Below are 15741 nucleotides of genomic sequence, written 5' to 3' on the forward strand. Positions count from 1 at the left end.
AGTAGCATGGAATTATTGTGTCACAGAAAGTTCCAGACAAAAGAATCTAAGCAGCTTTCTTTGACACATAACAGCATCATCATCTCAGAGTATTCCAACATCAACATGCAGCTTTTCTTTTCCATTCACAGGATGTGTGCATCGCTGGCCGAACCTGCACTTATTGACCATAATTGAGGACAATTAAGTGTAAACTACACTGCTGTGGGTCTGTAGCCTGTAGGCCAAACCAGGGAACAGATTTCCTTCCCTAAAGGGAACTTAATGAACCAGATGAGTATTTATGACAATCAATTAGGCTTACGCTTCATTGAATTTAAATTTTACCACAGTGGGATTTGAAAACCAAGTTCCCACAGCGTTGACCTGGGATTCTGGCTTATTAGTGCAGTGATATTATGACTATACCACTGCCTCCCCTGGGGGAGGGGTTTGCAAGTGATTCCCATTTCTCATTCCAGAACTGCACGTTTATCATCTATGAGATGCAGTGCACATCACTAGTAAGATGCACTGCAATTTGCCAAAGCTTCTTGAACAGCACCTTCCCAAATGTGCAATTTTTTCTGACCCAGAAGAATATGGCAGTAGGCACATGAGAGCATCACCACCTGCAAGTCCCTATCCAAGGTTAATGCCATCCACTTTGGAAATATATCCTTCCTTTGTCACTGCTGGGTCAGAATTCAAAAACTCCCTACCTAACAGCACAGTGGGAGTACCTAAACCATGTAGACTGCAGCAAGTCAACAAAGGTAGCTCACCACTGTCACCTTCAAGGCAATTAAGAGTGGGCAATAAATGCTGGTGATACTCACAGTCCATGTATGAAAGTTGTCCAGCTTACCAAAGTTACAGTGGCCTTCTTGTAAGCTTCTAATACACAAACTAATCCAAAACATTTAACTTCCATAAGGGAACAGTTTAAAGACAAAGTAAATTAAAATAGATAAGAAAGCAGCCTGCCAGCTCAGGAACATTAAGTGACAACTAACCTCTACACTAAGCTCACAAACAGCAATTGAGAATGTAAAAAGGGCACTGAAATGCTTCAGTAGTCAAAGGAAAACTAAGAAAAACAATAGAAGCTGTACGTAGCGATGGAAAGAACAAAAGTGTAAAACACTGAACTTTCCATCACATTAAATGCATTGTTTCACCAGCACAGACTTGATGGGCTGAATAGCCTTTATCCATGCTTTAACCATTCTGAGATTTTTAAATCAAGCTTTGCAAATAATATCCATGTGACAGTAAAGAGACACATACAATGTATAAAGAACTTTCAGTCAGACTAGACAGGAATGTCTTTCAAATATTCCAGTTAGCATCTGAATTAAGAAAATGCCATACACAAGAGAACTTTAACTAAATTAGGCCATCTAATCAAATGCCTCAACATCCTCTTCCACCTACTTACCTTATCAGTAATGTGTCTGGTCAGTAGAACCCAAACTGCAGCACCACCTTGTGGACACTGAACCTCCAATTTGTACTGCGGGTTGTTTGCCAGGCTGTATGCATCTTTCACTGGCCCTTGCTTTGCATCCCAAGTACTGGGGAGAAGGAAAGAGCCTTTCTCATAATGTAAGCAAAGTCTAACAGAGTTCAAAAACTTCCATAGATCACACAGTCAAGTAGATTTGCTTAACTTCCAGTTCTTTTCTTTACTATGTATCTCTTTAAGCTGGAGAAAATTCTCAATCAGGGCTGCAAACAGGTTGCAAACCTAATCATACACATTTAAGTCTCGTTCTTCATTTGAGAACTATAACGTTCACACTTTGATCGCAGCAAGGCTGCAGTTTGTATCATACACAAGATGCACTCAGTAATACAGCAAAGCTTTTTTTTGACAGCAACTCCTATAGCTTCCCCACATTAACTGCAGCACATCAAGGTAGTGCCTCACCACTCCTTCTCAAGGCCAGTCAGGAGTGGGCAATAAGGGCTGACTTCATCAGTGATGCGCATATCCCACAAATGAATAAACAAAAACTTCTGTCTCACATTACTAGCCCAGTGAAGATGATGAATTCATCATGACAGAAAATCAGCAAATCATAATGCAATGGCGCACAAAACTGCCACACCCCTAATAACTATCACACTGCCTCAGGTAAAATTGTTGTAATAGAAGGTGAAAAAAATGAAAAAAAGGTAACCATTTTAAACCTGGCTTGCCAGTGATAAATGGTAGACAATGGTGAAATGGAAGTTACTCATGGGTTGTTATTACATAAGTAATTGTTGATCTTATTGTGACTTTGTTCATAGCAATGCAGGGTGCACGCAAGGCACAGGAACAGCTGGATGAGGACAGAAAAAAGAGGCAAGCAAAATGAAGCAGTTGATAAGAAGCTGGACCAGTATGTTAGCTGAGAGGGCCAGAAATACACTTGAAAGGCCACAGAAATCTGGGGAAGTGATGTGAAGGGGTGATCCCAGTCAGCTGGGAGGAAGGAGGTAATGTGTGTCAGGTGCACAATTAAAAAAAAGGTCATTTTTTTAAAATAGAAAGTTAAAAGTAGAAATAAAAAGCTTTACATCTAACTGGTCCATGCTGGTAACAAAACATGATTGATGAATCTGTAATATAATAAGATCACCAAGTATTAACTAATTTTGTTAGAAAAACGTGTTTCTGAATGCCCAGGAGGAACTCATTTGCCAGATTCTCATGAAGAATACCTCAGTAAAATACTTTACTGTAAAACTAGGGAAATGAATTGTTTAGATGGAGACTCCTCTAGGTTGTTAAAGGGAAATGACATTGCTTGAATACAGCAGTCATGACAATGGATAAAGGCAATGGACATGCAGACGCTGGAGAGCTGAAAATAAAAATGCAGAATGCTGCAGAAACTCAGGAGGTCAGCCAGCATCTGTGGAGAAGGAAGTAAAGTTAACATTTCAAGTCCATTGTGACTGCTTTAGAGCCTGAACTAGTCTAGCAAAACACACAATCAAATTGTTACACAGAACAGCCAACATGTTCTATAACAATTCGAGATGGCTCTCCACTTTTTCAGCACAATTAGAGGCTGGCACAAATTTGCTGGCCTTGCCAGAGACACCAAGATTCTCATATCAAATCTCAAAAGATTCAAAACACTTCAAACTACTTTTTAGGCATAGCCAATTTTTTTTGTGGGTAAAAGTTACCAAAACCTTGCATTATACTGCAACATTTCATGAACAGTAAATGAGGAGAAATGGCCACTGGATTTGGTGGAGTTGTCCTGAAATTTAACCAGGTAGCTCAGAGAATTCCTAGATCTGCTGTAAACCACAGCATGAGATTTTTGATGGCAATCTTAATTTAAAACTGCACCCCCTCTCAATGCACAACTTCAGGCACAGAAGATTACTACCCTCAGAAACAAAAGACGTTAAACTTTGCAAGGCACCCTTGTTGACCAACCTGTGAATATAGGTCGACTCTTTGAAAAGCGCAGGATTCCAGCTCAGATAAATAACATCATAATGTCGGCAAAGGTCCTCCCAGTTGATCCAAAAAATTCCTGCAATGTTTAAGAATTCACAAAGAATGCGACTGCCACTTTCAATTTGACATATTGAATAAAATAACTGACTGCATTATTGTAATGCCTGAAGTCCTTGGACTTAATATTGTTAGATATGGTAAATTATCTGAAGTACTGGGTTTCAAAAGGAAAGAAAGGAAGGCAAGAAGGATCAGACAAATCTGTTTAAGATTTCTATCCACCGATGTAAACAGGCAGAACATTGGACAAGCTCCTTAAGGGACATGCAGTCCTGCCATGATTTTCCTCTTTAGCTTCCATTCAGGAAGCCCTTAATGCTCAAATGCTTCAAAAGAAAATCTGCACTACTTAAGACATAAGGAGAGCCCCATAAACAGTGAATAAATCAAGCTGTTGTGTTTGCACTAGAACAAAGAGTAAACTGTTAATTCAAAAGTGCCATATTCCCAATAACACAAGAGACTGAAATACCATTGTCAAATTTCTGTGCTGTTTTAGGATCAAAGTTCAAATACTTCTTGAGAGCTGGGGTCCAGTTTTTCTCATCTTTATCACTGTATCGGCCTTTCCATCGTAAATGACTCCAGGGATTTTTGAGCTGAAGAAATTTAGAACCCTAGAATAAAGCAAAGCAATGTAATCACTTAAGCAACACACAAATTCTGAACAGCACTTAATATATTGCACTTTCCTAATGAATGTGCATAACAAAGTTTGAAATGGCTACAGGAGAAACAATGCAAAGAAGAAACTTAAGTTTATTTTTGAGAAGTATTTTCAATATTCAGAAACTTAGTCTTTGGCAACAGGTCTCAGCTTGAGATCAGAGCAAGAACTTTTTTTGAATTGCAGTTAATATATTTTCACATAATACAAAAGAGAATCAAGTATAACATCCAATGTTTGGTACTTCCCATGAGTATTTTTCAAAGTTTATTTCTGGAAATGCAAACTTAATAGAAACTACTGAAAATAGCCACATGGTTTCACTGTGACTCTGCACAACAGGAATCAAGATTGAGTATAATCTTCAGACTAAACAGTGTAAGAAGAAAGAGGAGAATTGGCAGATCATGCAGACATAATTCAATCCTCGAAGGTTGAGCATAAGAATCTAGGATTACAGTCCAGTGCAGCACTGAGGGGGTACTGCTTTCTTTCAGATGGTAAATCATGACCCCTTCTGTTCTCTCAGGTGAACGTAAAAGTTCTCATGGTGAATACTGCCCCTTCATCAGCAAAGAAAATAAACTAGTAATTATCACATTGCTCCCGGCCAGAGCCTTGCAGAGTGCACAACTGGTTGCTACATTTTTGAAATAATGGAAGCAGCTATAACAAGGCATTTCATTGGCTGTACAGTGCTGTTGGAGGAGTTGAGCCTATAACAGGCACCATATATATTCAAGTTGTTCTTTTATTTTATATTTCCCTTATAAATTGCTATGAGCACAGCTAGGTGGGAACACCACGCCTTCCTAAACTTGCCAGTGTTGGTATTGCAGATCTTTAAAGAAGGGGTGAGGGAGAAAGGAAAAAGTGTCATGCTACATGGCAAGTTTACATTATAAAATCAACCTTGGACATTAAAAATGAAAATAATTTATGAGGAAATGTTCTTAAATACCAGATGTTAAGTGGTGAAGAAACATACGTGTTAAGATCAGATTTTACACTAATTGTTAAAACAATGTAAGACTGAAGCCAACCCAAATGTGCATTCAGTTACAGCAATTGAAGTAGAAAGACCTGAAGGTATGTATCTCTTTTACCAGACTACTAAAGCAGCAAAAATCCAATATCACTCATTTTCTTTGGTCAATCATATTACTATCTAAGGTACATATCTTCTCTGTCTCTGCCTATCTAGTGAACACTAACAAAGCTTAACTTCACCACTAAACTATGAACCTAATACCTTTAATGCTGTGTAATATTTAAAAAGATCTCCTTATGAAGCAATTATTAACCAATAAGAGAATTAACAATTTTTACTGTTGATTTTACATATCGTGTTATCAGACTGGGTATACTCAAGTGCAGCTATATCATTTCCTTAATAATTCAATACAAGAAACCATCAAAATAATTTGTTACTTTCAATGAAAAGAATTGACGCTGTAGTCAGCACAAGTATGAAACTGCCACTGAGACACTTAACCTTGGACAACTAAGTTACATATAAATTCAGCAATATGTACAGTGTCCTCTATAACAACAAGGTTGAAAAATAGCAGAAACTCCTAGGGCATGAATGGATTCAATCCTGCGACCCCAATGTGTGTCGAGTTAGACGAGATTAACAACTCATTTTAAACTCTTCATCAAGTTCAGTAGTGACACTGACAACATATTAAATCATTTACCAGGTCTGCTGCAGGTCCATCAATAGCAATCTGATCATAACTGGAAATGGTCTGTCCCATGTCTTACATGGAAATATTTTGTTACCTTGTACTCCCGAATATCAAGAACAGCATAAGCGTGCGTTGGTACCAGCCCCCATCGCTCTCCCTCTTCCTCACTCATAATGCCAGTTGCTGTCGTAATCAAAACATCCCCGTTATGAAATCTGTTGGATTTGGACACAGAAAAAAAGGCCTCAATGTGCTGACCGAAACTCTTCAAAAACTTTTGTGGTGCTTCAATAGTGATCTTAAATTACCTTTGATACAGCATTCTGAAAGTGCCATCATAATCAAACTTCTGATTGTCTGAATGCATCGCAATTCGCTCTGGTATCCAGCCAGTCAAAGCATGAAGATCGATGTTCTGCAGCATTGAGCAAAATGCACAATTTTACAGATTAAGGTTAAGGCCAAAGGTGAGACAGTCAAATACACCAAGAATTTCAAACCTGATGCTATCGATCAAGTCACATGATTTCCAAAACAATTCTGCTTTTATCTGATCTCTTAAGCTGCATTACTCCCGAACATGAAATGAAATATTATAATGTTTGAGAACATCAAAACTAATTTAAAAATAGAGAGGCTCAAGTACTTGACATAAAGCCATGGGATACCGTGAAGGCCCCTGTGTGACTTATGAGAACATAACATGAGGTTCTGTTTCAAACAACTTCCATCACGGGAACAAGATGCTTTCAGATTCAAGAATTCGGGATTGCGCAGCCAAGGTCATTTCAAAGCATTCTTTGAGCAAATTAGAGAAAGCTGGTTATTTGAGATTGAGATTGAATAGGCAGCGCAAAGTAAATTGTCATTCTTCAGTTGTAAACAATATAATAAGCAGGGTTAGTCACTGTCTAACAATAGCAATAGATAACGACTAGATGATTTGATTATTATTTAACAAGTTACAGCTTTTTAAAATTAACAGATAGGTTACAGAGAAAAGTTAAAATTACTATTACTTCATCTCCTGTCATGTTATTACAGTCACTGATTTAAGAATACACCCTCAGTCCTGGATAAAACAAACTATTTCTCTCCCTTCTATTAATGTGTATCAGTTCAATTCCCACTATCTAATTATTTGTTGTTGTTGTTATTGATTTTGACCATAAGACACAGGAGAGAAATTAGGTCATTCAGCCCATCGAGACTGCTCTGCCATTCAATCATGGCTGATAAGTCTCTCAACGCCATTCTCCCGCTTTCTCCCCATAATTCTCGATTCCCTTGACAATCAAGAACCTATCTCAATCTTACATACACTCTTTACCCTGGCCTCCATTACCTTCTGTAGCCATGAATTCCAACTACAGTTTTGCCTTGGTAACTGAGGTAGTGTGAAAATTATTATGGGTGTGGCAGTTTTGTGTGCCATTGCATTAAGATTTGCTGATTTTCTGCCATGGTGAATTCATCATCTTCACTGGGCTGAAAAGTTTCTTTTTATCTCCGTTCTAAAAGGCCTGCCCTTTACTCTAAGGCTGTGCCCACAGGTCCTGGTCTCTCCTACCAATGGAAACATCTTCCCAACATCCACTCTGTCCAGGCCATTCAGTACTCCGTAAGTTTTAATTAGACTCCCCTTATCCTTCTAACCTCCATTGAGTGTAGATGTAGAGTCCCAAACATTCCTTTGATGTTAAGCTTTTCATTCCTGGGACCATTCTCATGAACCTCCTCTGACCATGCTCCAAGGCCAGTACATCCTTCCTGAGATACAGGGCATAAAACTGCACACAATACTCCAAATGTGGTGTGACCAGAGCTTCATAGAGCCTCAGAAGTACATCCCTGCTTTTATATTCAAGTCCTCCCAAAGTAAGTGCCATCATTGCATTTGCCTTCCCAACTACTGACTCAATTTGTAAGCTTTCCTTGAGAGAATCCTGGACTAGAACTCCCAAGTCTCTTTGCACTTCAGACTTGTGAATTTTCCTTCCATTTAGAAAATAGTCCATGCCTCTATTCTTCTGAAAAAAGTGCATGACCCTCACCCTCACTCCATCTGCCACTTTTTTGCCCACTCTCCTAACCTGTTCAATTCCTTCTGCAGCACCCTGCCTGCCTCCTCAATGGTACCTGTCCCTCTACCTATCTTTGCATCATCTGCAAACTTAGCCAGAAAGATCTCAGTCTCTTCATCTAGATGAAGAATGTATGAAGTGAAAAGTTGTGATCCCAACACAGCTTTGCAGATCACCACTTGTCACCGGCTGCCATCCTGAGAAAGACTCTTTCATCCCCACTCTTTGCTTTCTGCCAGACAGCCAGGCATCTATCCATGCCAGCACCTTGCCTCGAACACCATGGGCCCCTATCTTATTTCTTCTCTCTTTCTCTGGCTTTTACACTTGCTTCATGCTATTACTCTCCAACTTCCTCTCAGTTTGACGTCATAATTTCTTCTCTTCCTCATGCACGCTTTCCCGACAACTCTCAAACTGGCAAACTCTTTTCACAGACATCACACAGATTCTGCATCCTCCTTTGCAGATATTTTGCACTCTCCATTTCTACTGACTGTCAACAACAAAAATACCTGCTCCACAGCCTATGTATGAAGGAGGTTACCAATTAACACTATATTTAAACACACTCAACACCATTCATAGGCAAAAACCATTCAAAACCCGAGTTCAATAACTTTGGTGGAAATTGCAACTACTAACTTTTACCATATGCAGGAGGTTGTGTTTCCTACAGTACAGCAGTGTCTATGCTTTAAATAAATACCTTTTAGGTTGTGAAGCACTGGTAAACATTTTGAAGTCTTAAAGGTGCTATGTAATGAACCTTCGTATAAAGCAAATTACTAGCACTTCACATCATTTAATGATCAAAATAAATAATGGGGTGAGCTGACAGCAGCTACAAACTGAGAAAGTTATCATCGAACAATGTACTTTTCTCAATGCAGTTTCAGACATTTGGCATTAGTTTAACTATAATAAAACAATTTTGCAGCATCACCTCAGTAACAAAGACACTACTGGCTCATGCAGTGCCAGTTATATTAGAACAGATGGAATCAGATGTAAATCACAAAAAGAAAACTTACAGAATTGGAGCCTGGAAAATCGTATCCCCCCATAACCTTCATGTAGGCCTTTTCGATCAAAGAGACCCAAAGTTCATTTTTGTTATTGGAATATGAACATAGCAGCTCACCACTGTAATCCACAGGTAAATAGTCATCGATGACCACCTGTTCAGAAGCAAAATCAGAAAAAGAAACTACAGTATTGGTCTTCAGTACCGATTTATGGCAGGCCAAATCATCTTAAGTACAGATATTTATCGGGTAGTGCAAGGCTATAAATGTGTGAAAGACAGTTAACTAGCAAAACAGATTCTTTGGAAGCTTAATCCAGATGCACAAGATATAGTTGATAAATCTACTTGCAAAGATGTGTAGCACAGCGATATACCACGCTATAAGACTGACAACATCATATCGTTGTAGACTGGTTCCTGAATTTCTGATTAACATTGCATGTCACAATTGGTAACAATGACCAACTCCTGGTTTGTTTAAATATCTATATACTGATCCAGGGAGACAATGATTTAGACATGACCAAGCTCAAATAGCACAAGTTCTCCAGCATTTAGGTAAAGCATTCACTAACATAGATGGTGGCGATGTGAGAGATTCATTCAACCATAAATGCAGTAGTGAGATTGCAAACTGTATAGCAGCATTCTACAGTGGGCAGAGAGGGAATTGAAAATTTGCAACATTAGAAATTGACCATATAGTTTCATTAACATAATTTATATCCTACCGACTCTGGACAGAAGGAATCACCTACAAGAAAGACTAGAACGGAGGATGCAGCTATAGGGCAAGACTGAAAAGGCTGAGCGCTCTTCTTTTTGAAAAAAAAATAGATTGCAAGGTGGTCTAACACAGTTCTTCAAAATTATGAAAGGATTCAATAGGGTAAACATAGGTAAGATGTATTCACAGCCAGTGATATAAATACAAGACGATTACCGATAAATCCAATAAGGAAGGGGAGAAAAATCCGACTACAGAGTATCAGAATGTGATCATTCTTATTGCCCATTGCATGACTGAAATGAAAAAAGTATAAATGCATTGAAAGGAGAGTGAGACAAATACTGAGGGAAACAGGAAATAGAACAGCATGCCAATAGGATTAGATTAAAAGAAATATGGCGCTTAAACAGCAGCATGGAAAAGTATGCATTGCTCATAGGTCCCTGCTGAATCAAAAATCCTTTCTGTGGAAACTTCGCAGCACAATATCGCATTTGTTTTTTCTTTATGAAACAAAAGTCTACAGGGTTGTGGATGATGGAATGTGAAAGACGAGAGAAAGAGAAATGTCATCAAAAATAAGGATGCACAGGAAACAAAATTAGGAACTCCCCCCTGCCCCCAAAATGTAAAAATAGAAAGGAGAATAATTGGTTCTTATTAACTATAAATAATTCTTACATTTGTCAATCAAAAACTTGGAACTTCTTTGTGGGCAGACTCATGAAACTCAGTGGTCAGCGCCACCTTCTAGAGAGCAATTAGGGTATGGGTAATAAAAGTAGGCCTAGCCAGTGATGTCCACATGCTGAGAACAAGTCAAAAACTGTTAAGAATTCTTTACATGAACTTTTAACAGAATGTGAATTGATGATTTGATTAAACTTTGTTTTTAAATCTTTTCTGTGTTTTAAGCTGATTTGCACGGTAGTTAAAAGCTGTTATGAAAGCGCTTACATTATTGGGTTTTTTTGAGGACTCATGTTAAGGATTGTGAAAAAGATATTCATCTGAAGCAGTAAACAGATACCTAGACTAGTTTTATTTTGAAAGATCACTGAAGACACATTGGGAACCAATTTGTTGAAAAGTTTGAAGTTGTTTCCTGGAAGTCGCCTGTTTGAGACTTTAATTACCAGATGACATGTGGGTACTTGGGCTTCAGTTGGGCATACATTACAAAACCAGTCTCTACCAACTTTGTGAAGGGCCCTCAGGAGAATCCCAGAAAAGCCAAAAAACTAAAATAGTTTTTCCTCATGCCAGGCTCTTAGATAACTTTATGACATCTCCTGAACTTACTGCTTCTTTTGAAAATCCCAGTGGCAACTACATGTGCACAAGGATACCAGACTAAAAGCAATCTGGAAAATTTCATTATTATAACAGATCAATAATTTTGTTGTTTATTAAAGAAATCTGATTGATGGATCTTTCTATTAGGAATCTAATATAGATTAAATATTAGGGGGTCTATAATACAATCCCAATAAAGGTGATCATCCCTTTCTTCTCCGTTCTACCCAAATAAATTCCCTGGATGTATTCCTGGGAATATTTTCACTTGGTACCTGGGTAACACATGCAAAAATCAATGTTACATAAGCGAGGTAATGGAACCAGACAGAGTACTAACACTGTAACTTCAATTATAAAAATTGCAAGCTGCCTTTCATGTATTGTCACTGCATAAATACAAACCGTCTTTTTAAACTCGAGAATTAAGTCAAACAGAAGAAAAAGGTCTCAGGCTTAATCCTGATGTGTTAAGCTAGCTGCCTTTGATGACTTTGCATAGCTATTCAACTGTGGGGCTAGGGCATGTGAGATTGGAAAGAAAAAGCTTGGTTTCTGATTCCTGATCATTAACTGATGATCTTGAGTCAATACGAGTTCAGCTTTACATAAAAGGATTAGAAGAAAGTGAGGGCTGGAGATCAGAGCTGAAAAAATGTGTTGCTGGAAAAGCGCAGCAGGTCAGGCAGCATTAAAGGAACAGGAGAATCGACGTTTCGGGCATAAGCCCTTCTTCAGGAATGAGGAGGGTGTGCCAAGCAGGCTAAGATAAAAGGTAGGGAGGAGGGGCGTTGAGAATACGATAGGTGGAAGGAGGTTAAGGTGAGGGTGATAGACCGGAGAGGGGGGGGGGGGCGGAGAAGTCGGGAAGGAGATTGCAGGTCAAGAAGGCGCTGAGTCCGAGGGTTGGGACTGAGAAAAGGTGGGGGGAGGAGAAATGAGGAAACTGGAGAAATCTGCATTCATCCCTTGTGGTTGGAGGGTTCCTAGGCAGAAGATGAGGCGCTCTTCCTCCAGGCGTCGTGTTGCCATGGTCTGGCGATGGAGGCGGCCAAGGACCTGCATGTCCTTGGCGGAGTGGGAGGGGGAAGTTAAAATGTTCAGCCACGGGACAGTTGGTTGGTTGGTGCGGGTGTCCCAGAGGTGTTCTCTGATACATTCCGCAAGTAGGCGGCTTGTCTCCCCAATGTATAGGAAGCCACATTGGGTGCAGCGGATGCAGTAAATGATGCGTGTGGAGGTGCAAGTGAATTTCTAATGGATATGGAAGGATCCCTTGGGGCCTTGGAGGGAAGTGAGGGGGGGGGGGGGGGGAAAGGTGTGGGCTCAAGTTTTGCATTTCTTGCGGTTGCAGGGGAAGGTGCCGGGAGAGGAGATTGGGTTGGTGGGGGGTGTGGATCTGACGAGGGAGTCGCGGAGGGAGTGGTCTTTCCAGAACGCTGATAGGGGTGGGGAGGGAAATATATCCTTGGTGGTGGGGTCTGTTTGGAGGTGACGGAAATGACAAAGGATGATACGATGTATGTGGAGGTTAGTGGGGTGGTAGGTGAGGACCATCGGGGTTCTGTCCTGGTGGTGATTGGAGGGGCAGAGTTCAAAGGCTGAGGAACGGGAAGTGGAGGAGATGTGGTAGAGAGCATCGTCAACCACGTCTGAGGGGAAATTGCGGTCTTTGAAGGAGGAGGTCATCTGGGTTGTTCGGTATTGGAATTGCTCCTCCTGGGAGCAGATGCGACGAAGGAATTGGGAATATGGGATGGCGTTTTTACAGGGGGCAGGGTGGGAGGATAGATACTTGTATAACAATCAGACGAGTGCAAGCAAATCCAGAGCTGGTACATTCCAAAGGCAAAAAGGAGGGAAGAAAACCAACAGAAAAAGGAGAGACAAACAATTCCTTATGTGACTTGGTTTAACAGTCAAGAATGTGGAGAATGATTTACCTTTCTGGGAACACCATTGATGTGAAGTTTTACCATGTATTTCCCACAGGGATTATACTCTGGCTCACCCTTCCTATTCTGAGGATAAATAATGCTGCAAATCAAAATATAAAGAAAGAAAAAAAAAGTAAATGCACAATTTTAAGGTAGCACATATTCAGCTCCACTATATTTTCTATCTGTAAAATCTTTTGACACCAGGTACAATCCCAACATGAGGGTAACTATCTTCTAGGTATCTACTGCTCTTTACTGAAACTAATGTAACAAGGGGTACATCAGGTTCCAAGCGATCAATTGTGTTAGGGGACTTCGTGGGAGGTGCACAGACAGACGTTTCTGTGACCAGCAGTGAAATATCAGAATGGTGTGTTGCCTCCCTGGTGCTAGGATCAAGGATGCCTCAGAATGGGTGCAGAATGTTCTCAAAGGGGAGAGGGACCAGCAGGAGGTCATTGTACACATTGGTACCAATGACATAGGAAGGGAAAAGGATGAGATTCTGGAGGAAGAATATAGAAAGTTAAGCAGGAATTTGAAAAGGAGGTCCTTAAGGGTAGTAACATCTGGATTATTCCCAATGTTACGAGCTAGTGAGGGTAGGAATAGGAGGATAGAGCAGATGAATGCTTGGCTGAAGATTTGGTTTATGGAAGGAGGATTCACATTTTTGGATCATTGTAATCTCTTCTGGGGTAGAAATGGCCCCAGAAGGATGGATTGCACCTGAATTGGAAGGGAACTAATATACTGGCAGGGAGATTTACTAGATTTAAACTAGTAAGAAAGGGAAGTGGGACCCAGGGAGATACTGAGGAAAGTGATCAATCTGAGACTGGTACAGTTGAGAAAAGAAGCAAGTTAAACAGTCAGGGCAGGCAGGAACAAAGCAGAGAACAAGGTAGAACTAATAAATTAAACTCATTTATTTCAATGCAAGAGGCCTAACAGGGAAGGTAGATGAACACGGAACTGGGATATCATAGCAATGACAGAAACGTGGCTCTGGGCTGGACAGGACGGGAAGCTTGATACTCCACGATATAAATGTGAAAGGAAGGATAGAAAGGGAAGCAAGAGAGAAGGGGGAGTGGAGTTTTCGATAAGGGATAGTGTTACCGCTGTGCTGAGGGAGGATATTCCCAGAAATACATCCAGGGAATTTATTTGGGTAGAACTGAGAAGAAAGGGATGATCACCTTACTGGGATTGTATTATAGACCCCTAATAGTCAGAGGGAAATTGAGAAACAAATTTGTAAGGAGATTTCAGTTATCTGTAAGAATAATAGGGTGGTTATGGTAGGGGATTTTAACTTTCCAAACATAGACTGGGACTGCCATAGTGTTAAGGGTTTAGATGGAGAGGAATTTGTTAAGAGTGTACAAGAAAATTTTCTGAGTCAATATGTGGATGTACCCACTACAGAAGGTGCAAAACTTGACCTAATCATGGGAAATAAGGCAGGGCAGGAGACTGAGGTGTCAGTGGGGGAACACTTTGGGGCCAGTGATTCTATTAATTTTAAAATAGTGATGGAAAAGGATAGACCAGATTTAACAATTGAAGTTCTAAGTTGGAGGAAGGCTAATTTTGACAGTATTAGGCAAGAACTTTCAAAAGCTGAATTGGTGCAGCTGTTCGCAGGTAAAGGGTCGGCTGGAAAATGGGAAACTTTTAGAGATGAGGTAATGAGAGTCCAGAGAAAGTATATTCCTGTTAGGATGAAAGGAAAGGCTGGTAGGTGTAGGGAATGCTGGATGACCAGAGAAATTGAGGGTTTTGTTAAGAAAAAGGAAGCAAAAGTCAGGTATAGACAGGAGAGATTGAGTGAATGCTTAGAAGTGTATAAAGGCAGTCGGAGTACACTTAAGAGGGAAATCAGGAGGACAAAATAAAAGGGACATGAGATAGCTTTGGCAAATAGCGTTAAGGAGAATCTAAAGGGTTTTTACAAATACCCTTTTGTCCTTAATGTAACTAGGGAGAGAAGAGGGCCCCTTAAAGACCAGCAAGGCATCTTTATGTGGAGCCGCAGGAGATAGGGGAGATACTAAACAAGTATTTTGCATCAGTATTTACTGTGGAGAAGGACATGGAAGATGTAGAATGTGGGGAAATAGATGGTGACATCGTGAAAAAATTGTCCATTTTACAGAGGAGGAAGTGCTGGGTGTCTTGAAACACAAAAAGGTGGATAAATCCCCAGGACCTGAGCAGGTCACTGTGGGAAGCTAGAGAAGTGATTGCTGGGCCCCTTGCAGAGATATTTGTATCATCGATAGTCACAGGTGAGGTGCCAGAAGACTGGAGGTTGGCTAATGTGGTACCACTATTTAAGAAAGGTGGGAAGGATAAGCCAGGGAACAATAGACTGAGGAGCCTGATGTCAGTGGTGGACAAGTTGTTGGACGGAATCCTGAGGAACACGATTTAATGTATTTGGAAAGGTAAGGACTGATTAGGGATAGTCAACATGGCTTTGTGTGCGGAAAATCATATTCTAGACTAGAGTGATGCTAGAAAAGCACAGCAGTTCAGGCAGCATCCAAGGAGCAGGAAAATCGACGTTTCGGGCAAAAGCCCACTCTAGTCTAGAATCTGGTTTCCAGCATCTGCAGCCCTTGTTTTTACCGTGTGGAAAATCAAGTCTCACGAACCTGACTGAGTTTTTTGAAAAAGTAACAAAGAGGATTGATGATGGCAGAGCAGAGGACGTGATCTATATAGAGCTCAGTAAGGCATGTGACAAGGTACCCCATGGGAGACTGATTAGCAAGGTTAGATTAGAT

The 15741-nt window shown here is 40.3% G+C and overlaps 1 protein-coding gene across 1 annotated transcript in view; it reads right to left on the minus strand.

Annotated features, from left to right (window-relative positions):
- capn7 (calpain 7) overlaps window positions 1-15741 on the minus strand; it is a 52309-nt gene that overhangs the window by 16664 nt on the left and 19904 nt on the right. The window contains exons 9-15 of the mRNA XM_072560614.1: window positions 12950-13043; window positions 8985-9131; window positions 6175-6281; window positions 5961-6081; window positions 3981-4125; window positions 3425-3524; window positions 1421-1556 (exon numbers count right to left, since the gene is read on the minus strand). Of these exons, the coding sequence (XP_072416715.1) occupies window positions 1421-1556; window positions 3425-3524; window positions 3981-4125; window positions 5961-6081; window positions 6175-6281; window positions 8985-9131; window positions 12950-13043 (850 nt within the window). The remainder of the gene's footprint in view (window positions 1-1420; window positions 1557-3424; window positions 3525-3980; window positions 4126-5960; window positions 6082-6174; window positions 6282-8984; window positions 9132-12949; window positions 13044-15741) is intronic.

The sequence above is a fragment of the Chiloscyllium punctatum genome, chromosome 41 (assembly GCF_047496795.1).
Source record: "Chiloscyllium punctatum isolate Juve2018m chromosome 41, sChiPun1.3, whole genome shotgun sequence".
NCBI classification, from domain to species: domain Eukaryota; kingdom Metazoa; phylum Chordata; class Chondrichthyes; order Orectolobiformes; family Hemiscylliidae; genus Chiloscyllium; species Chiloscyllium punctatum.